Source organism: Barbatula barbatula (genome assembly GCF_947034865.1).
Source record: "Barbatula barbatula genome assembly, chromosome: 17".
NCBI lineage: Eukaryota > Metazoa > Chordata > Actinopteri > Cypriniformes > Nemacheilidae > Barbatula > Barbatula barbatula.
In genome coordinates this window covers 14,444,972-14,467,434 of record NC_136780.1, presented here as the reverse complement: position 1 = coordinate 14,467,434, position 22,463 = coordinate 14,444,972, and the positions used below count along the sequence as shown (strand labels likewise).

Sequence of the window (22,463 nt, the reverse complement as noted above, 5' to 3'; positions counted from 1 at the left end):
GCAAAACGATTAAGCATAAATCTATCTCAATTCTGAGAGTTTCACATGTCAAACAGTTTGTCGTTGTGATAATAAACCAAGTAATGGCTCTAAATGCATATTTTTAATGTATTTTTAACACAGCTTTATGCTTAGATCGTTCAATCTACTGCTCTGTTAGCGTTTGGAGTGGAGGTTTAGAGCGTTATATTAAGTGATGTGATTCATGTTTGTGTGAGAATAAAATGTCAAACCTTCTGCTCTGCACTGAAGGAAAGTGTCTGAAGTCGAGTGGTCATGAGCGTCAGACTCTGTTCAAACGCTGCCACCAGGTTTGCCTGGAAAGACAAGAGTCGTATTAATACATCTGCAGTGCTGGCAAATCTCATACGATAAAGATGTTCACAATATTTCAAGATAAAGTGACTTATGAGCCGGTTTTGTGCTTTTAAAGTCACTTAGGTAAATCATTTGTAATGCTTTTTTGTAATATGAAACAGTGAGGTTTACACATCAAATGTGCGTGTGAAGGCATCGTTGAAAGCCTTTAATAACACTGAAGAAGAGATGATGTATTAAGATGAGACAACATTACATTATGAAATACATGAATGATCTTTTTATTCCTGAATATTTGGAACTCTTTTATTCGATGTGTCAACGAGGATTTTACTGAATAGATTTGAAAAATGAAACTGAGATGATATCACAGACGGATGCAGATGATGCTTATATTCTTGACGGTCATTTCTGAAAGATTTTATATTTTAAGACCGCGTAGTATATACATACATTAGCAGACAGCTGAGATGTTAGACAGGCCACCTTCTCCTGTGAAGACTCCAACTCTCTCCTCAGCTTACGGATTTGCTATAAAAAGATGCACAAAGTTAACAATCAAACAAATATTTCAATAAAGAAGACTGCACGGTGTGACTCATAGCACTGTAGGCATTTGTCCCTGATGAAAATAAAGTATTATAGAATCTGTGGAGTTTCAGGAATCTCATTGCAGCTGCTGCAACATGTGGCAGATCATATTCAGCACAACCTCTTTATACAAGGTTTATTTTAAATAAGCAAATTCTATCTGAAGATGACAGACAAATGGTGAATATATTTATACACATTGAGGCACAAGAGACCACAAGACAAGAATAAGTAACAGCTCACTGCAGTCTTTATAGCTGCAACACTTTTTTTCAAGAGTTTTCTCAAAGTTAGTGGATGCCAGCATTAGGCATCCGCTGACCAAGTAGACACACTCAAGAAAGTACAACTGGTTATTGCCAACAAGACATGCATGTGAGTGTCTTTATCCCTTTACACCAAGCCTGAAACACTGAACTACGAAAAGCATTCTTCAGTCATTTGAACTTCTCCACTGACTTGTTTTTATATTGCACCTAGGATGTCAATTTATTGTTCGCATGACAAAACATTATTGGTCATGCCAAAAGTTGCACCTCTGTCAAACTGTTTAGTTTCAAATAAGCGTTCAGTCGCTCCAGACATGGTGTAAATAGACATTTATGGTTGTAGAACTTGAAACACATCCCACGAGATAAAGTCACCAACAAGTAATATGTGGTTAGAGTAAGCACATCTCCAAGAGGCCAGAAACAATCAGTCACAAACAAATAAAACATCTCGACAAAGACATATTGTGGCAGAGAATCGTAAGATCTGGTGCCATGTCGCCTGACACTGGATGATTTTGGCTGTTATGGTTTCTGAGGACGACAGGTCACATGAACACAACAGAGACGGAGAAGGGAAATCCCAGAGAGAGAGACTCTTACCTCGCCCTGCATTTTCTCCTCGGCCTGACAAAGTGTGTGAAAGAAGAGAGAGACAGTAAGATGAAGATCAAAGCAATAGCAATGAGATCTTAGATCAGGACAGAGCTGCACGATTTATGGAAAAGAAGATATTGAAAGTATTTTTGCTGACTTGTTATTGAAATGACATTTTAAGTCCAAAAACCTTATTGATCCGTTGTTATTTTTGTTAAAGTTATTAATGACTTTATTACGGTGAGCATCAAGAAGAATTTGTTTGTAATGTAAACAAAGGTTTTGGTCGCACTTTATTTTAAGGTCCGGTTAATAAACCGTTAACTATGACTTTGCCTCAGTAAACTCCTAATTTGTTACTTATTAATAGTTAGTAAGGTAGTTTTTATGTTTAGGTATTGGGTAGGATTAGGGAGGTAGAAAATGGTCATGTGGAATATGTGCTTTATAAGTACTAACAAACAGCCAATCTGCTAATAGGCATGCTAGTTAAAAGCAAAAATTGGTCCCTATACTAAAGTGATAGCAAGATTTTAAATGACACGTTTTGGGTATAAGAGTGTCATATTTTGACTTTTGGTATTTGGGCTGGAGTTGTTGGGCTAGTTTTGATTGGCTGGTTGTTACGTAGATCTGGCAACCGTGCAGCTTTTCATTGTTCAATAGGGTCTATTTAAGCGCTTAAATAGATGCGTTGAATCTCTCTATAAGTATACAATTCAACATTTTATTTGGACACATTATAAAGTGGACAGGCAGAATATATTTATTTTTATATAATTCCTATTTTGTATATTAATTTAATTAAATCACAGCGTTGCACGTCCTAATACTGTCATAAAGCCTAGGCTCACTCTTTAAAATGCAATTCCTTGTGCAGCACTAGAGAATGTATTTTAATAAAGCAATGATAAATGATGTCACTATTCAAGGCCAATAAAAGTTAAACTGCTGTATTTCTATAAGCTGTGTTAGTGTTTTTTTAATGAGATAACAGCTTTCATAAAGATATAAACTGTGTTATTCTTCATGCCTCTGGATGTGTCAACTGCCACGACTACACTACTGAATAAATCTGTTTTTTGGTACAGAAACAACTCTGCCTTCACCCGTCCAATAGATCACAGCGGCAGTTTAAGTAACATCTCCATATACAGTAAAGAAACTGGAGAAAGCTTCAAGTCTGAGAGATTTATAAATCGACAGGAGCAGGGCCTGAGAGTGTGTGAATACTCACAGAAGAGTAGCTGGAAGAGGCGTTCGATACCAGTGACAGCACTGAACCATGAACTGTGACACACAAACACACACAGAGAAATATTGTCCATTAAAGAGGTGCTAAATACTCATTTGACCACAGGGACAGAGGCTTTTTAACATGAAACATTATTTATTGTCTGTCTCTTGTTCTGTTTATCATTTATAAAAGCATATCTAATTTCCAGAGCCTCTCCAAATGTAACATGAAGAAAATGCAAGCGGTTCAGGTCACGTCTTAATGTCTCACCGTCATCGCCTGCTTCTCTGTCTCTGAAGGAGCCGGATCGGATCATGCTTTTGGGCCGCTCGGCGAGCGATAAAGTGCTACCCAGCGGAGAGGCTTGATATAACTCGAAACTGGCCTCGTGGGTGGGGATACTGTTGGATCGGGTCATCTTGGGAGTGCCAGATGTAGGGCTGGGTGTCACTGCAGAAAGCAGACAGCAGAGGGAGCCGGTGAATACATATGAAGTCACATAAAACGTTTTCGTGAAAATCTTCTTTTCAGAGGTGGAGAAATCAAAAGAAATATATATTAAATGTTTATTATTTGGAAAAACCAACGCACAGAACTTGCTTTTCTTCTGATGCAAAAAGTTTTGTATAGAGAATCAAACATTTAGTGACACTTCACAGATTTTTTATCATCAGATAAACATGTCCAGAAAACATGTAAAAATACCGCTGACATTAGACAAATAATTACTTACTAAATAAATACTAAATTAAATTAATAAATAACATTAGCCAATTATTTGAATGCCTACTAATCATGAGCCAATGAAATTGCACCAGATAAAATGGCGCGCTGTGAACACTGGCCTGCAAAACTAAAGGGCAGTAACTTCGTTTTGGTCAAAAAGTTGTTATTGATATTTTTGGGACATTCCTTTATCATGTGGATGTGTAACCTGAGAACAAATCTTTTGAGGAAATTATAGGTTGTAACTTGAAAAGCCCATGAGAATCAAATACTTTAAGACATTTTTCTCAGCTCTTTGTACAGCAGAATACTTCTGGATTATTTCCCGCAACAACAACCAAACCTGTATTTGCATTTTTTCAGGACAAAATCATTGAAAAAGTATGAAAGAAAAGATCAATACGTTTTTCTCTTTCACAGAGACACTCACTGATGCTTGTTAGTGGCATCTTTGCTGTCAGTACAGGTGAAGGGAACCGCGACGGGCTGTCCGTCTCTGTCAAGCTCATGATGGTGTGCGAGTGACGTCTCTCTTTGCTGTCCTCCTCAACCTGCGAGAAGCTGTGTTGGCTGATGCGAAACATGAACATTAGTTTTTGCCACAGACGTGAAACCCACAGCACAATTAAAATGAAAGGTTACCTTAGGCCTTTCTTTGGAAGAGTATTTCTGTCCCTTTGTGAGCTGAAAGAAAGTTATAAGAGAGAGCATTATTCTCAAGACGCGTGGAAATGAAGAGATCCGATTCTAAGAATAGGTCACAGTCCTTTCTCAGGGCAAAATGAGCAATTATGTTCAGTCTGGATTATTAGCATAGCTATAATCGAAGTGTTGTTATAACAGGCAATTATTCTGCTCTCATTTTTGAGGGGGTGTGAACGGAGAAAAATATGGTGTAAAGTGGCTTTGTGCAGGAATAAGAAGGAATTTTGGGGAAGCCCACCTAAAAATCTATTTTGCTATTTGTCTTGGTACCACTGCCGGCACCAAATTGACACTTTTCACTGTGAAGTGATCTGTGTTTTAACATAGATAAACTAACAATGACATTGACATGAACAGAAACCTGTGCTGCTGTGTCTCATGGGCGTGTAAGAAGCTTTTTGAATATGATGTCTTATTTGGCAGTACCGGTTTTAATGTTTCTGAGTGAAATGATTAAAGATGCCAACGGCACAGCGGACGGCCTCAAGGACTGATTCTGAGAGAGAACGATTAAAGTGGATGGTGCTCGTGAATGTAAGAAAACAACAGTGAAGAATTACTCTCCTGACCGCACAGGAAACACGGCGAGTGAATCATTTTTTAAGGGCATAAATCATCAAACAACAGTGACTGCAGTGTTGAGAAACAAATACAGAGCAAGGCCTTTACTAATAGATTCCAGTGAAAAGAGAAACAGACAAGCAGTTATACAGAAGTATTACCTTTATAACCCCTTCAACTATTAACTGCCTGCACTGCGGTCCAACACAAGTACAGCTAAATAAACCAAATGAAGCCCTACGGGACATTGTCCAGTCTTTAAACTCTTCAAAAAAATCTACAAAATGTTATGGTGGTGCCTAATAAAGGAGATGACGACAACAGAGGTTACGGATGGCTGTGAGCTGTATGAAGCTTGCGAAAATGACCAAAGGAAAAGAACATGCGAGCTGATTTTAGATGTTTCCACTGACACACCCAATGATGAGCGAACGATCTGAACGCGTTGTGGTCATTTACATGAGATGTAAAGGCTGCTTTAGAGCAGAAACCTAAAATAAAAATGGTTAATCAAGGTTTATTTAGACGTCATGCTGTTCGTCTCATTTGATTGTTATTATTTTGGCTAAGATAAATAAAAAGGACTTGCTAAATAATTTAGATGCAGGGTTCAAATCTAAAGTAGGACTGTTTAATGATTAATTGCGATTAATCACATTTAAAATAAAGGTTTGTGTGTACATAATTTGTGTGTATTTACCATATTCATTTTGTATTAATAAACACATACACATGCATGTATTTAAAACAAATGTGTACATTTATAAACATTTTGATGGTAAATAAGAATAAATACATCTATGTATTTCCTAAATATACTGTATATACATGTATGTGTATGTTTTTGTGTTTATGAATACAAATTTAATATGTACAGTACACAGACATAAATTATGTAAACAAAAACCTTTAATCTGAATGCGATTAATCGCAATTAATCGTTTTACAGCCCTTATCTAAATAACGGTAATGAATTAAAATTAGCATGTGCTTGTGAGCGCAACATGTGTCTTCACTGTTTTGATCTGTTTTCCTCCTCTGGTTTTATTAGTGCTGTCAATCCGGGGAAAATATTTGACTAATCGCGATTAATCACACATAACAATAATGTTTTAAATATAATTTTAAATTGTAATATGAAATATCTGAAATGTACGTACACAAAATATTCAACTTAAAGTCAATACATTTAGATTCTTAAGCTCAAATTGTACTAAAAACTGCGCAAGGTTCACGTCACTCTCTACAGAGCCCCTCTACAGAGCCCCTCCATCCGTAGTTTAAACGATAGGCTCTTTTTATTTTTTTAAGCAGGATTTCTGACGTTACACCAACCGTTGCACTTTCCCCATTCACAGTAATAATACGGCTGCATCTTTTTAATCTCTACAGTGTTTGGTAATTTAACACACAGGCAAGTACTAATTCCATCTGTAGATCCCTCACCTGTCTGTTGTAAGAGTGAGCGACACCCTGCTTCCTGCTGACCAGCCATTGGTTATCCCTTTCTCCTCACGTCTGGGTTTGGATTCTGTCATAATGCTCCCTGCTGGAGACAAGCTCATCTGCAGTGACAAAGACTCCATGCTGCGATGCAGTCCAGAGAGACGTGGGTAGAACGAAGGCGAGCCACCAGCACTCCCCCCTCGACCCAAGGTGGCGCTGGAGAAGCATTCAGAGGAGTTGACGTTGAGGATGGGAGCTGGGCTGGGGGTCAGGCACGAGACGCTTGGGCTGCTCATGCCTGACAGGTCTTGTAATTTGGAGAAGGGTGGGACTTTAGGAGGAAGCTTGGTCTCCACGTTGACTATCCCACAGTCCAGGCTGTTGGAATTGACCTTGTCCAGGTGAACAGGTTTGGGCAGAGATCTGGCACTGGACGGCCTAGGAAAAACAAGGAAAATGTCAGTTGTGAAGGCTATAAAATAAATTGTTGAAAGATTCTGGTAAAGATTCTGGCACTTGGTTTATGGTATTTGTCTATCTGTGTATCTCACCTTTGAGAATTTGGAGAGGGAAGCTCAGAATATTTTGACAGGTTGGATGGTTGCCGAAGTCCCAGGAGCTTGGAAGGAGGTTCCACTGCGCTCTGTGTTGGAATTAGCGTGCCGTTCTTCAACGATCCACCTCCTCCACACTCTGAATCAGACGCTACAGCTTTGGCCTTGGCTTTCTCCTTCTCACGGTCCGTCTGATTGACTGGACAGTTTCCTCCTGTACTAGCACGGTGGGCCCTCTTTATGCTGGCCGGTTCCTTTAACCTGGACTGGACGGGAACTGTTTTCAGGCCCTGCAAACCAGCATCTATGTTACTGCTGACTGGGCGAGCACCCGGGCGTCCACCGGTCAGACTCAAGGTGCTGGACTTTGCCGGTCTCGGGAGACTACGGTACTGAATGTTGTTACGTGCATTCGGAGCCATGAAGCCTTGATCACAGTTTGAAACATCAAGGCTGATCTTACGTCCTGCACCACCAGCAGAGGATTTCACTGGAATACCAGGGGTTTTAGGAGTTTTGCTTATATTTGCTGATTCTGAAACTGTATTTCCAGCAGGTGTTAGCACAGGAGCAGTGCTGGGAGCTGGAACCGTTTTCTTAAAACCGAATGAATTTACAGTGCCGGCAGATGGACGGACAAGGCCAGAAGGGGGTTTTCGCTGCTCACCGCGGTCTTTTCCGGCATCTGAGCTTGATCGCTGTAGACCTGATGTTTTCACTGCCGTTTTGGATTTATCCACAACACGCTGATCAATCTTTGGAGCTGTGGGCGAACACAAATATGCAGAGATGTGTTACCATGATGATAATTACAAAACAGTATAAGATAATAAGAACATTTGGGTTTTCGATGTTGTTTATAACATCACTAAAATAAGGAAACTGTATTCTAGACGACTACTGCCAATGATAAACAGGTTAAATGTGACCCCATTAAAAACACATAAAATCACACTTAAAATAAGAAAATAAGACAAAATAAACAACCATAAGTTTACAAACTAAATTTCCAACGTGGTCCATTTACCAAAACAAAACATATTCCAGACTAACAAGTGTGCTGAAAACTAACATTTTTTATTTTGTTCATGTCTGTGGTGATTTAAGGCGGGGGCTAATTTGCATATTTGTGGTTCTACAAATCTTATATAAAGCAAGGGTGTAGAGCTACGTTTAAGCTATTTTAGAGAATTCATATTTTTATATTATCGACTACAGAGGGACTTTAACGCTTATGTTGTAGAGGTTATAGATATAAACTAATTCAAATGACTTAACACCTATACTATATATTCAGAAAAAACACAGGCATTAGAATAATGTAGTAAATGGACACCATCATGCGGTCTAAAAATGTATTGCGTTTCTTTTGACTCTAATTAACATGACTGAAATGCATGACGGGCCACTTGAATATTTACGATTCCGATAGAGGAACTTTTGAAGAACAACACTTAAAGAGACAAAGAGAGGGAGTATGGCACAGCCTTTACAGCGCTGACAACATGTCACGGGTGAACTAAAGCCCACCCTGATAGCCCATCTGGATCCCCTCAGAGGTATTTATAAACACAAAGGAAAAACTGTGCCTAACACGTAAAAGTGACTGGACCACTGGATGAGTGCAAAATCACAACGGAAAAAAATGTAAAATGTTTGCGTAAAAATGTGTAGGCCGGCCCAATATGTAGACAGCAAAACAAACTGAAGAAGAGTAACAGTAAAATACAGCGTACATTGCGTCCATCGCGGGGTGCTGCATTTCACACCGATACCACCCAGGACGACAGCCAACACAAGTAAATAGAGCTGACATCGAGTCGAGATAAAAATTAAATGTGGAAAGAAATATGTTGAGCTGGATCAACGGCCCATTAACGGACAATGATTGGATTAACTGCTAGCACGATCGTATCAGAGGGAGATTGTTTAGACTGGAGAGAATGAGCAAAACTGAGTCAGAAACAGCAAAAAAGGGAGTCGGTGGGAAAAAGGGATACAAAGTGTTAAACTGAAAGAGTGTGACCATTAAGCTTTCAGTCTGACATATACAGCTGTGAAGAGAAGCACATATAGATGTCATTTGTCCCTGTGATACTCCATTACTACCGGTGTCAGGTTTATGTGACAAAACAGATACTCTATTATTATTATACATTACAAGACTGCAGATTGGAATAACAATGTGTCAGCGGTAACGTGAGAAAAATCAGACCAGGCAACTGTCCAATTTTGGTGAGCTTGTGCAAATTGTAGCCTCTTTATCCTATTTGTAGTGGAGATGAGTGGTACCCGGTGGGGTCTTCTGCTGTTGTAGCCCATCCGCCTCAAGGTTGTGCGTGTTGTGGCTTCACAAATGCTTTGCTGCATACCTCGGTTGTAACCAGTGGATATTTCAGTCAAAGTTGCTCTTCTATCAGCTTGAATCAGTCGGCCCATTCTCCTCTGACCTCTAGCATCAACAAGGCAACATTGCAAATTGTTCATGTAGTTTGATAGTCTTCAAATAATATTAATGCTGATATTTAATTTGATTTCAATTAATATAAATGTTTAATAGTTTTAGTTTACTACTGTATAATACCCTTGATGTTGGCTCTTCTATACCAGTCCAGAGAATCTGTGAGATCAGCTATGGCTGCGACTAAAGGATTGATCTAGGAGAGATTTACTGTTGCTCTATCCAAGCTACGAGCTCCCATAAATAAGACAGATCGGTTCATTTCTCTGCCAGTTTATGAGAGACTGTATATCACACACATCTCACACGACAAGGATCTGCTTTCTCCATTATATTTCTCCATTAACTATATTTTTCAAGATGGATATTCAAGATCAAATTCCAGTGACAATAAATCATAAAAGACAACCTTGAATAAAAGCAGAAACTAATTCTCTCAGTAACAATATGCAAATGTAATCGTGTCACGTCTTGTATTTGGTTTGACCAAAGTGCCGTCTGCCGTCATTTTAGTGTGAAGTATCCCTTTAAACTGACATCATGATGTGTCTTTTTTACACTCATTCTCAACATGTACAGTACAGCAGCCAGATGTTTTCTTTCAGGTTTTTGCCATACCACAACATGCAAGGTGGCATTCATTATTTAAAATAAAAAAAATAAGAAAACGGTTTTATTGCAATGAAGCAATTTTTCCTCTTTTGATTCAGATCTCTCTGGTTGTAAATGATTTGAACGACGGAACTGGGGTTTGAAACAATCATATGGGTTGATACACAGACAGGAAGAGGAATAGTGGGTGGTGTTGGGTGATTTAGGGTTTTAAGAGCTGTTATCGTTACCCACTCTCCCGGGTGGGAGACAACAGCTGGCGAGACCCTGTGCCAACCCTCCACTCCACCTCCTTTGAGCTGAACAGGGCGTCTTTCTTTAGCGGCCGCTCCACCCGTGCCAGCGGCAGAATCAGGCTTTGTTGAAACTCTGTATTGGATCTAATGAAGCAGCGCTAACTGCCATCAACTGGGTTTGACATTGACACACAGAGAGCTGCATTCAAAAGATGAAGCCAATAAGAAAAGTGTCTTTGTTTTGAGATGAGGTCACAGTCATTGATACTGGCATTGGATTAACTCTGTAATCAGTCTGTGGTTTGTTGATATTGTTAAGGCTGTCATACCTTCTAATACCAAAAAAAATCACTACTGCGATCTTCATACTTTCTCAAATGTTTCTCCAAAACACCAATGAAATGTGTAGAGCAAACTGAGACTTCCATACACTTACATTTTATACCACAGTGCACGTACTGTATTACAAAAGAACAAAGTAAAAATGATGTCATGTTTATTTTTATTCATTCGTCTTCATGTCTTTCAAAACCTGTATATGACTCTTTCTTCTAAAAGAAGGTATTTTGAGAAATTGTTCATACAATGGGGGTCAAGTTTGTCTGGTTATCAAAAAAATCTCCTCTAATGCTCTACAAAAGAATTAACGTTCTGTTCACATGTGTGCTGACATCACTAACCTCCGGGCACTTTGAGCATGCTCTGTGAGGTGTGCGTGATGGGGGACGTCACGCCTATGGGAGGGTTGCGGCTCTTCTTCAGTCCGCTGGGCGGTTGTCCGAGCGTCTGTGGTTTCCTCAGTTCACCTCTGACGGTCGTGTCGTCCTGCCCTCTGTTCTTTTTCCACTTGCTGGACGTCTCCGCCTTCAGGCTGCCCGTGTCGTATCCTCCCTCAGTCCGGCACTGAGTTTTCCCCTCTTCATTGTACCAGGACAGGCCACTTTCCACCAGCGAACGCTTCTCGGCATCGGTGCGCAGCTGCGGGGAGAGTACTGAATTATTTACACTGAAAAAAATGCTTGCATTGCCAACCTTCTTGCATCAAGTGGCATATTATTGAATTGATCATTTTTTACATCAGAGCAGCATCGATATTTTGTTGATACATGTAATGGCAGGCGTGTCCATTTTTGTAGTCTTGTTTTACTGTAAACATACATAATAATAATAATCTTAGGCATTTGTGGTACTCTGGTTGTCTTTTACTAAACAAATCTTTTTCCATTTATTTTTTGTTGTTTCTATTGAATTATGGTTATTTCTACAATTTCTATTTAATTTAGTGTAAACATATTGCAATAACAACCACTGTTATAGCACTTCAAAACCGGCATACAACGAAAATCCCTCTCTGGAAAATCGAAAAAGGAGGAAGATGAAACTCACACACACAAAAAAATACCAAACATGGATGTTATTTCCTTCAGTGAAATAAATCAGCACATTCTCCTGGATTCTGCTTCCTAGAGAAAACACCACTGCTTGACTCTATCTGTCAAAAGTCTAAATAACAGAAACAACTGCTTCGTGTCTATTCAGAGCGAAGAAAGCTACCTCAGTTTAAACAACATAATAAAATTGGTATTTATTAAACCCGGTCTGCGTTAGATGTCATGCTCTCAGCCGTGCTGCCTCTGCTTCTGGTTTTGTGTTGTCAATGTAAATCGTTTGGATTGAGTTTTCACTAGGATTCAATTATCACACGGTATCAGGATTTAACATGTGAAATGCAACAGTTTTAGTTATTCTTACGAGATGCAAAATTAGTTGCACAGTTTATGTATATTGTGTATTTTTGTGGCGCTGTATCCTTGCCTCATAGACTTTCATTGCAAGTCGACTACAGTACATCTGCATGATTTCGTTTACATTACACCATACCAGAGATGCTGTTGTTAATAAAGCTACATTTATATTGACTTGGAATGTTATCTCCAAAAAAGATATTAAAGTGATTGTTCACCCAAAAAAAAGAAAGTCGGTATCCGAACAGCTCACCTGCAACACAAAACGCGCACCTGCATGTGGGGACGACATAAAAACGAAATAATGTGCAAAATAAAGGCTATGCTGTATAAAGGCAAAATGTCTGAAATGAAGGGAACATATATTCAAAGAACAAGCCATAAAATGTTAAAAAAAGGACATTTTCCTTAAACATCACGTAACAATACACTGCCTCTTACTAGACGTGATCTCACCTCATAATTATTTTTAAAACTACTTGATAATAATGATTTATTTTCTACATACAGTAATAAAGCACATTCATTACCAATGAACTACCAATAAAGTTACCACATGCACAGGAGGAATGCAATAAAGCATCTTACCATTCAAAAAGTCAAAAAGTCCCTTTCACTTTTTTTCCTGCGCTGTCTTTCTCCGTCCTACTGACACGCACGCTTGCTTTCAATGCAGAGAATGACCAGTTCTGAAAGTATGCCCCCTATGTGGCGATTTTAGTTATTTTACTTTAAGTTCAGTCTACGTAACGAACTGCGTGCATTTACAGACAAAGTGTGAATTTGTGTGTATATGCCGAAACATTCAGTAAGTGACGAATGTTTGGAAACGGTGTACAAATTCATTTGCGAGTCATCTGTAGGTGCGTGCGGAACGTGCTGCTTCTCTTAACCAGTCTCACAGCATAGAAGACACGATCCTGCGCTGGGTCATAGCCAGACCGCTGGGGGTTTCAGTACCCAACCCCACAAATGTCCCATTTCTTTACATCATAAATAATGTTTTGAGCAGCGTGTCTGCTACACTACTCCCCATATAACCAAAATGGCACGATCCCCATTGCATTAAACCTCTGCGAAGATTCGAGAGATGGGAAAGTCAAATCATGTTCCTCCTATCGAAGCATCGATTCTTCGACTATTCCGGGTCACCCCAGGGTAAACTATCACTTTTAAATTAAATTCAAACAGATTCGTATAATAGTATGTCAAATAAGCAGAAGAACGTTTCTTGATAAAGAAATAAGACCTCCACACACTCAGGTTAAATGACCCATGTCCGGCTTGAGCACAACCCCGCTCTGCTCTGTGGAGGGGCATACATGCTTTATTAAATGTAAATAGCCCTTTCACTAGAGGAATGTCTGCTCCCTCCCTAAGAATGCTGGGTTAAACGCAAGCTCACATATTTGACCAATTAAACCTGTCTGAACATCAATGTTTGTATAACTGTGATTGTGATATGTCATTTCCGTCTCCGTCGCAGAAAGCTGATCAAACCCTGAACCTCTTTAGAGTACAACATACTCGTCTGAGGGGTGTAGGCTGGTATTTGAGTCTGGGGGTGTTTAATGTCCAATGTGATCTGTTTGATGGGAAATATATTGTACAAAGTTCATGCAGCGTGTGTTTTTAACTTTCAGCTGACATTGAACTGAAAATTAGGTGTTATATTGTGTGAATGTAAAGTCTGTTGTATGTCACGCTATCTAGGGAACAGTTAACCCAAGAGATGAATACCTCATTGGCTCTGATTGACTCCAATTTTCCTATGAGAAATTGTAAGCAAACTCAGAAGCTCTACACTGGAGACATAGATTTAATGTTCCTCATAAAAAAGCTTGTATTGTATGGTTTCAGATATCTCGGAATACAGCACGCACAGTATGGACTCCTTTTATAGCGCAGTATGCGCAACACTTTATTTCCACCGAAGACATAAAATCATACTATAACTATTCCTATTCCTTTTTTGACCACTTAACATTCTGGGTAGATTTATTTGGATAGACCAAAAAGCAGTCACAACCAACATACACACAGAAGTGAGTAACACAACTTCATCTTTGCGGACGAAACCAGAGCCTCCCTGAAGGCTTCTTGGTCAGATAGAGTCACATCGCGCGTCTTTGGGTGGGAAATCTGTTGTGTATGTTCTGCGGTGAAAGATTCAGTCAGTGTGCGCCCCTCACCCTAAAAAGGTTAGTGGTTTGTAACACATTCATCGCATTAGCAGCAAAAGACTGTTAGATCGAACCCGGCCTGCCAGTAAGACAGATCAGATGTCATGAGTCTGTGTGGAAAAAAGAACGGTGCCAAACCTTTGAAACAAACTTGGAAGATGAAACAAACCGTAAGATCAATATGTCTATTCGAGTAGAAGAGAATTACCACAATGGCAGAGTTTCGCCGGGAGCCAATGGGAGTTGTTGGCAGAGAGTTGAGGGAGGAGCCTGCGTTGAACTCCTCTGAGCTGAGGTTGTCTGAACCGTCACTCAAACCGCTGCTGATGGAGCTGCTCTCATCCCAACTGCAAAGAAAAAACGTGACATGCGTCATTACCATACTGAAACACTGAAGGCCTCCATCATAAGCATAGCGACACGTAATAGAAACTATACAGCCAGCTGGTTATCACAAAATAAACCCCAACATCGTGATCAGGCCCCCAAAATATAGCTGTATTCTTGAATTACCCTTAAGCATAAGAGTTTATTTTGCGGTAATGATCATCTGTACATCGTCTCGCTTATTACGTGGCTATTTGAAGAGTTTGATTCTAAAATTAGATTTTTAAAATGTTCCAAAATCATGTTTTTTTATTATGTTATCACGTTTGTATTGTGTTTTATTGTGCTGGTTAGCTGTATTTATTTGTTATGAAATAAATCAAAACAAAGCAACTGCAGTTTGATTGATATTAATATTGATATTGGAATGGACATAAACTAAAACTGAGTTATCTCATTTCGTGCCGTATGAATGTATGCAGTCTGCCAAATTGTAAAGTCAAAGGTGAATGAATAACAAAGTTATTGGCTTGGAAAAATGGTAGTCGACTCTGAATCACACAAATGAGTCGTGCCCTAGACCTATTCGTGAACCACCGCGGATTTACGTCGCTACATATAGTCCCTGCCTAAATTTTGCTAGGACTTCCCGCGAAATTTTGCTAGGACCTCCCGCGACTTTACCCCCAAACACTGTAGCTCGTGAGTCTCTTTCGCGAAAGACCAATCACAGCAGACTAGACCATCTGACCATTCAGATCAGAGTAGGCTGATGGAAATGAGGGGAGTATACAGTTGATTGAGTTTTTGTGTGTTTGCAGATAGCTTCACTCAAACAGCAAAATGCTCGTAAAATAAACTCTCAGAGGAACTGGAAATGAAGTTCATGTGTTCATATCCTCATACATTGCAGACGCAGATTAATCCTTGACCATCACTCGTGTCGTATGTTTAACTGCGTACATAATTCACTCAGACACATTTGAATAACAGGATGCCTTGTCCGCATCTAGTTACATGATTATTGTCACACACAAACAAGCAAAACCACGACAAACGCACTTCACACAAACATGCAGCTCTGTCTAATGCACATATTCTTGTTATTCTACATATGTCGCACTGTTTATATTTTTTTCTGGTCGGGCAAGTAAAATTATCGCTCACTTGCCCATCCAAAACATTCACTTGTCCCTTAAAAAAAATCAAGGAATATTTACTCTTTAAACATTCACAAGGATCTCTGTTTGTGCCTAGTACCGATCTTTCAGACTCTTTAATAAACGAATGCTTCAAGATGAAGGTGACTTTGTTATAAGACCACATATAGTCAAACATTTTGACATAGATAAGTTTGTAATTCTTATATTCTAAATCTATTTCGAATTTATTTTTCTTTTGTTCTTATTCTTTATATATACACACTCACATTTTAATCAATAAATAATTTGCATTTTAAAGATACGTCTTATTTCTCTTTGTCAATCATTTTATGTAAAGCACTTTGAATTGTCCTTGTGTATGAAATTTGCTATATAAATAAACTTGCCCTGCCTATTCACAACCCACATTTGATAAACTTGTGTCATGAAGGAACATAACCGGTTCCTAATAGATAAAAAGGCCATGTTATGCAACTGATGCGGATTCATTTGAACAAAGGGTTTGTGAGGCTGTGATGGGATGTTCTGGACAGCAGTGGTGACAAATAGAATTAAACTGCTGACTTTGGGATCATGTTCCTCATTTGATGACATTCTTTTGGCAGACTCCCTGTTGATCTTATGACATTTTGAGCTTTATGTTTAAGGAGTGCTGCTCTTCATATGAAATCGTTCATGTTACATACGACAGAAGGGCGTTAACATTTCTGCAAGTGAGTCATAGGCCACCCAAGTTGGTAAGACTATACCAGGGGTGTCACATCACATGTAACAGTATTGACAATAACAGTGATATTAAAAGCCAAGATTACTTCAATACCACCCATATCATAATATCTTAAACCCGTTAAATTCTGCCTTAAGAGTCACAGTAGTTACACAATCTTTCTCTGCCACCATATACTTGAATTTGAAGTGTTATTCGGTGACTAAATAACAGACAAAACAAAATGAACAATTAATTTCTTTGACAGCAAAAATTTGTACATTGTGATAAATACCGTGGTATTATCCTTGCCATGGATTCTTTTGGTCACGATATCCTGTCGTGAAAATCTGATATCGTGATATATTTTCTGCTATAGCATTAACACTGGCTGCAGTTATGACCTATGAAACCAATTTACAACACACAACATACCGTCCACACTTTTCAATTCACCAAATGTGCTTAACTTCCTCACATATCCCAATGACACATAAACACTGTAATAAACAGAGGTATATTGAGGGAAGTTTATCATTATGAGATATGCGAGTAGCTTCAGGTGTTTTGTAGGACATCCAGGCCTGAGCACTGAAACAGTGCTGGTTTCTTTATGTAGGATAATGACCGGGCAGTTTCAAACACCTCAAACTCTGTCATTACACTCCAAGTTCTCATCATCAGCTTCACGTTGAAAGGCTTTAAACGGAGAACAAGTTGCATGCTTGTCTCTCACAGCTGGGAATATTTGTGAGATGTGATCTGGCAGCTGTTTTTTGCTTTGATGCATGGCAAGTGTGCCATTTGTGCAAGCAGGACGTCTCGACCGCTACGAAGAATCACAATGACATATCTGTGATCTCAATTTATCATCTGAAGAGTCGCTTTAAGAGTGGAGCTTTCCGGAAGATTTCTAAGGCATGTAGCAGGCGATGTGGAAAAAGGAGGGCAAGGAGACCTTGAAAAATTCAGGTTCACCTGCAGCGTCCCACAGTCCCTCGCTTCAAAGGCATGCCAGAGACCTCACGTGGTTTTCCATAAACCCGGACTAAATCTGCATATTCAATGCCGATAATGAGCGGCAACCTCCCGCCGGCCCAGCTGATAGTGTTGGTGGGTGAAGTTTAGGGGTTTTAACCAAATGGACATTTTGTGTGTTTTTAAAGTTCACAGTTCAGAAGACCGCTATTGAGCGACCAAATCTAGGGTTAAACAAACACTAGTAAAACCATTTTCTTTACACTCGTAAAACATAAAATGTAACCTTTGCATGGCAATTCTTTAAACATTCTTTAAAAAGTATTTATACTATTTTATTAAACACAAAGGAATGTGCAACATTTCAACAACATTGTGTGTACGTATAGTTTCCAAAAACAATTTTTTTTATCTTTTTACTACGCTTTTGTCTGGTAAATCCGGGATGTAACGATTCACTGTTATCCGGTTGAAAATCGATTATAATATGTGACGATTCAAATCGGTTGAAAGCAGGGGCCACTGTGTCTACTGCAAACTTAGAAAACATGGGTATGGTGATATTTCTAAAGAAAAGATACAAAATCCAAGTTAGAAAAACCACAGAAAAAGTCTTAGTTTGTTTAAATTAAAGATACTTTTTATAAAACAATTATTTGACTAGGAATTTGTTTTAAAGTTTTCAATTTAGTTTTGTTATTTGACATAAAATATATATTTTATTGCTGACTAAGTGCTAATCGCTGTGTTAGTCTGACGTAAATACTTGTGTCGTTTTGAATCAACAAAAACCTCAACAAACCACACCCAACTCCCTCTCCATACACAAAGCATTTGTTTAACTAAACAAATTGAACTGTCGGCTACACGCACAAAGGACAACGACAATCGTTGTGCATAGGTCGTTTTAATATGTGAAGGCGAATAAGGAAACACACGAGAACTGCGCATAGCTAAACTAAATAAAAACGACAGGCAACATGATAGACACCGCTGAGCTAATAATGCTAGTGCTGTTGAACCTGTCAGTCACTAACTGAAGCACATTCCTTTATCTGTCCTCCCCTCCCACACGAGAGCTCAAAAAAAACAATAACGTCAGGTCAAGACTGCACTGCAATTGTGCAGACACTGCCAGCTAGAAAACAACAGAGCGATTTAAAGATAAAGCCCACCCCCCCCATCTTTAACCAAACATTAACTTTAATTGCATGGATGCCAGGCAAGCAGATAACAGCAATAGTGCCGTTCTAAAGAAAGCATCCGCTGTCCAAGAGCTATTTGGAGTTTTTAGAGAGGGTGAGTTGTCTCATGGCATGTCGCCACACATATATCACACACAAACTAAACAACTGGACAACCATGAGCAGTGTATCCAGGCGGGATTTGATAAATCCCATAATGATGATACACAAAATGGATAGATTTTGTTAAACAAACGAATAGAAACTATATATAATTCTAATGGATTTAAGGGTTATATTAGGAATTGTATTGTATTTAATAAAACTACAATGGTCTCTGCTGTTAATGTGTTGGGTTTGGCTGGATGTTATTTGGGATGGAGACCAATAAGATATCAATAAATCCTACTCAAATTAGTTATACGCAAAAAAAGAAAGCAACTTTGTACGTTTTAATGGTAAACACCTGATGGTTCACAATGCTATTTGTAATAGAAACCATTATCATGATTCATTTAAATTGTTTCTTCAGCAGGGCACACCCCTTGATTTTGACCCCTGAGACTTAATATTACTGTTATTAATTATTAAATAATGTTTTATACCATCTACCATTTTTTTTGTTATATGTCTATTGTACCAAAAGCACATTATGCTGCCTTTGGCATATATCCAATATCTTCATGTCATACCATCTATATCAATTTTCCCTTCACATTCTTCATTTTTTTATGCTTTGCCCATCCCAAAAGCTTTGCAAAATACTGGAATACCAAATGACAGGTGGCAGATCATCTTTCATCAATGCCAATTGGACACACAACATTGGACCACAGAGTTAACGACGGCTCAAACCGACAAAACACACATGTGTCCAAACCAAAATACTACTACAAAATGCTGTTTATTAATCGTAATGATTCGTGGCATGACCAAAATGGCGCATGCGTTCAGAATAAGTTTGCGAATCGAAAAAGAGGAAGGAGATTTGAACATTCTTGCCGTTGCATGAAATGCCATTGTTGACACAAGGCTACAGTTGTCCCCTCAGGCGAGAACAAAGACACAGTTAACGCCAACATTTGCTGCCAAACACGCCTCAGGTGTGCTGCAGACCTGGCTGTCTGTCAAGATTCATTTCTTAAAGATCACAGCCTGTATGGTAGATATATTTTAGACTGTAAATAGTGAATACCTGCAGTTACGGTCCAAAAAACTGGAACATTTACCATGGTTTAACTATATAAATTCATTAGTGTGTCCTACTACAATAACCTAGTTTAAAGGGATAGTTCAAACCAATAAAGAACAATTCTGACTCTTTGTTCAGTGGAACAGAGAAGAAGATATTTTGAGGAAGGTTTTAGTGGTTTTGTGTCCATACAGTTGAAGTCAATGGGGGTCAATGCTGGTTTTTTCTTCAAGACAAAGCCACTTTTTGTCACCGGTGTTATTAATCCAAGCTCATCCTACCTATATCAAGCTAACATTGAATTAAATAAAACTCAGATTATCATCTGTGGCTACTGTGGCAGGTACACGTTGCACTTTATGTATGTGTCTGTGTGTGTTAAGTGTGGGTGGAGAGATGGCTGCGACTGGCAGCACAGATGGTTGACAATACAGGGTGTAAGACCACCTAACCGGCTAAGCTTTAGAGAACAGATTGCCCTGACAACACCAAACCAAGACAGCTTATCAAAGACAAGGCACTTCTGAGAATTGATGCATTATAATTCAATTCTGACCACATCCGTAACATGGATAATCAAATCTGACCACATTCAAAAGAGTCTGACAGCAAAATCTATGGATCTGTTGGGACGGACAACCTTTGGGACATGGACACCTCATCCGTTTTCTGTTAAACATATGAAGACAAGTTACAGGGTCTCTGTCTGCCAAAAGCTGTCTGTAAGGCCGACTGTGTTACGCTGAACACTGTTCTCACTGGGATCAGTCATTTATCTGACTGGCCAGCTTTTCATGTGAAAACAGAAATGTATTTCCTCCCTGACATATTTTCAACATCGGTTGTAGTTCTATTGCGTGTATTAAAATGAAAAACAATGTGATACAATAACAAGCCTGCTTTCGCAAGCCCACAAAAGCAACTAAGCCTGGGATTAATAAGGATTATATATCAACTAACTTCCCAATGATAAGTCTATTCCATATGTTCATATTATGGTATTGAGAGGTGCTTAAGTCTACAGATTGCTTGAAGAAGTCTTTAAAGAAGGATACAACGGAATAACACCAACACAGTATTTACATATAAACAGTTTAAAATAACCTATTCATATTCGGGTGAACTGGTCCTTTAACATAAACATTAGTCAGTGTATTCTTACTGGAATACCCGAAGGCCCCATTAGACATCAGTGGTCCATTACTCATGATTTTAAATTCTGTGGACTTGATGACAAAACATCTGAAGATATTACATGTAAGCCCGACCCTCACTTGTTAAGCAACAGTTCAGACAGCTCCAAAGCTTCCAAAAACTCCAACTATTGAGCAAGTCCAGAAAAGTGACTCAAACCCGATTTACCGCCTGTGAGTAATTCATTAAATGTTGTCCTGCAATGATTTTCTGGTAGTCTTCCCATACCACAATCTCTCCTTAAAGGGAAAAGGTCTTTAAAAGTGAGACTTGGTGCTCACCAAGACCTTGTTCCGATGTAAAACTAATTGCTGTTTGGGATTTTAGTGGTGATTTTCCCAAACGCAGTTTAATGAAACTGCTTAGATGGGATTCTCTATTGGAAATCCCTTGTGGTATTGCACTAGCCTTAATCTGGGTCTTATAAACTAAACGAAGCGATTTGGGTGAACGTCTTTTCGACTGCAAAAGTACATAAGAATGAAGGCCATGGCTTTGGATCCTTACACCAAAACGTGCAGCGTTACCTGCTTTTATTTCTCTCATATCATATCTACACATGGCATATGGATGGGTGGATAGACGAATTCTTCATGGACAACAGCAAGTCCTTTAGTGTACTCTGTTTCGTATTTTATTCAACTGCAGTACTCCTCGGAACACTACCTGAAGGAAACCAAGATGCTAAACCAACAAGCCCTGGATAAATACTTGGGAGTTCAAGTTTCTCATGGCTTCTCTCCAGGCTCGACGGTTGATATAACGGATACATTCCCGTTTGAACAGGGGATGCTGAGGTGAATGTTTTGGTTTGAATGAGGGGGACTTGTAAAGGGGAGAACAGAGAGGTAGAGTAAATGAAGTGCGCTCCTCCCAGACCGGCGTAACTCGTAGCAGCTGTGGCCACCGTTAAACCCAGCGTGGCCTCTTCCTCCTTACAGCTGCTGAAGAGCAACTGCACGCTGCGCACTCCACCGCCATAACAATACACAGACACGGATTCAAAGATTAATCTCTCTGTACTGTACTACAGCTGGAGAGAAAGACGAGACTGGCGAGCAGCACTAGGGGCGAATTTCACAATTGCAATTTTCATGTATTTTTTTATGTAGTGTAAAAATTTCAAATTACAGAAGACTGCGCATGTATAAGCTGGGAGTGAAATAACATGTAAAACACGTTTTATTATTTATGTAAATGTATTTTGTCTGGCTCCCCAGCTGACGGAATACATTTTTAGTTTTTACATTTTTTACAGTGAAATCTTTGATCAAATTCTGATTCCTTGCCAAATGTATGCACATACTATGGTATATTATTGTATTAAACATTCATATAATGTTGTAAATTACATCGCTTTTATATTGTCAAAAAAGCTATTTAGGTTCTTCAATGGCTGATATCTCAAGAGCAGGAATATCCACACATTTTAAAATACTATTGTTTGGCTGTCTATAGTGGGAAGTATGAAATTTGTT

The 22,463-nt window shown here is 39.0% G+C and overlaps 1 protein-coding gene across 2 annotated transcripts in view; it reads right to left on the bottom strand.

The window, feature by feature from the left end:
- nav1a (neuron navigator 1a) overlaps positions 1-22,463 on the bottom strand; it is a 90,008-nt gene that overhangs the window by 9,909 nt on the left and 57,636 nt on the right. Inside the window, exons 6-16 of one of the 2 annotated variants that reach the window (XM_079478403.1) lie at positions 14,450-14,588; positions 10,994-11,291; positions 7,002-7,767; positions 6,451-6,888; positions 4,381-4,422; positions 4,169-4,308; positions 3,283-3,462; positions 3,013-3,065; positions 1,782-1,805; positions 772-849; positions 234-317 (exon numbers count right to left, since the gene is read on the bottom strand). In XM_079478403.1, the coding sequence (XP_079334529.1) occupies positions 234-317; positions 772-849; positions 1,782-1,805; positions 3,013-3,065; positions 3,283-3,462; positions 4,169-4,308; positions 4,381-4,422; positions 6,451-6,888; positions 7,002-7,767; positions 10,994-11,291; positions 14,450-14,588 (2,242 nt within the window). The remainder of the gene's footprint in view (positions 1-233; positions 318-771; positions 850-1,781; positions 1,806-3,012; positions 3,066-3,282; positions 3,463-4,168; positions 4,309-4,380; positions 4,423-6,450; positions 6,889-7,001; positions 7,768-10,993; positions 11,292-14,449; positions 14,589-22,463) is intronic. The other variant, XM_079478402.1, reaches the window with a different exon arrangement.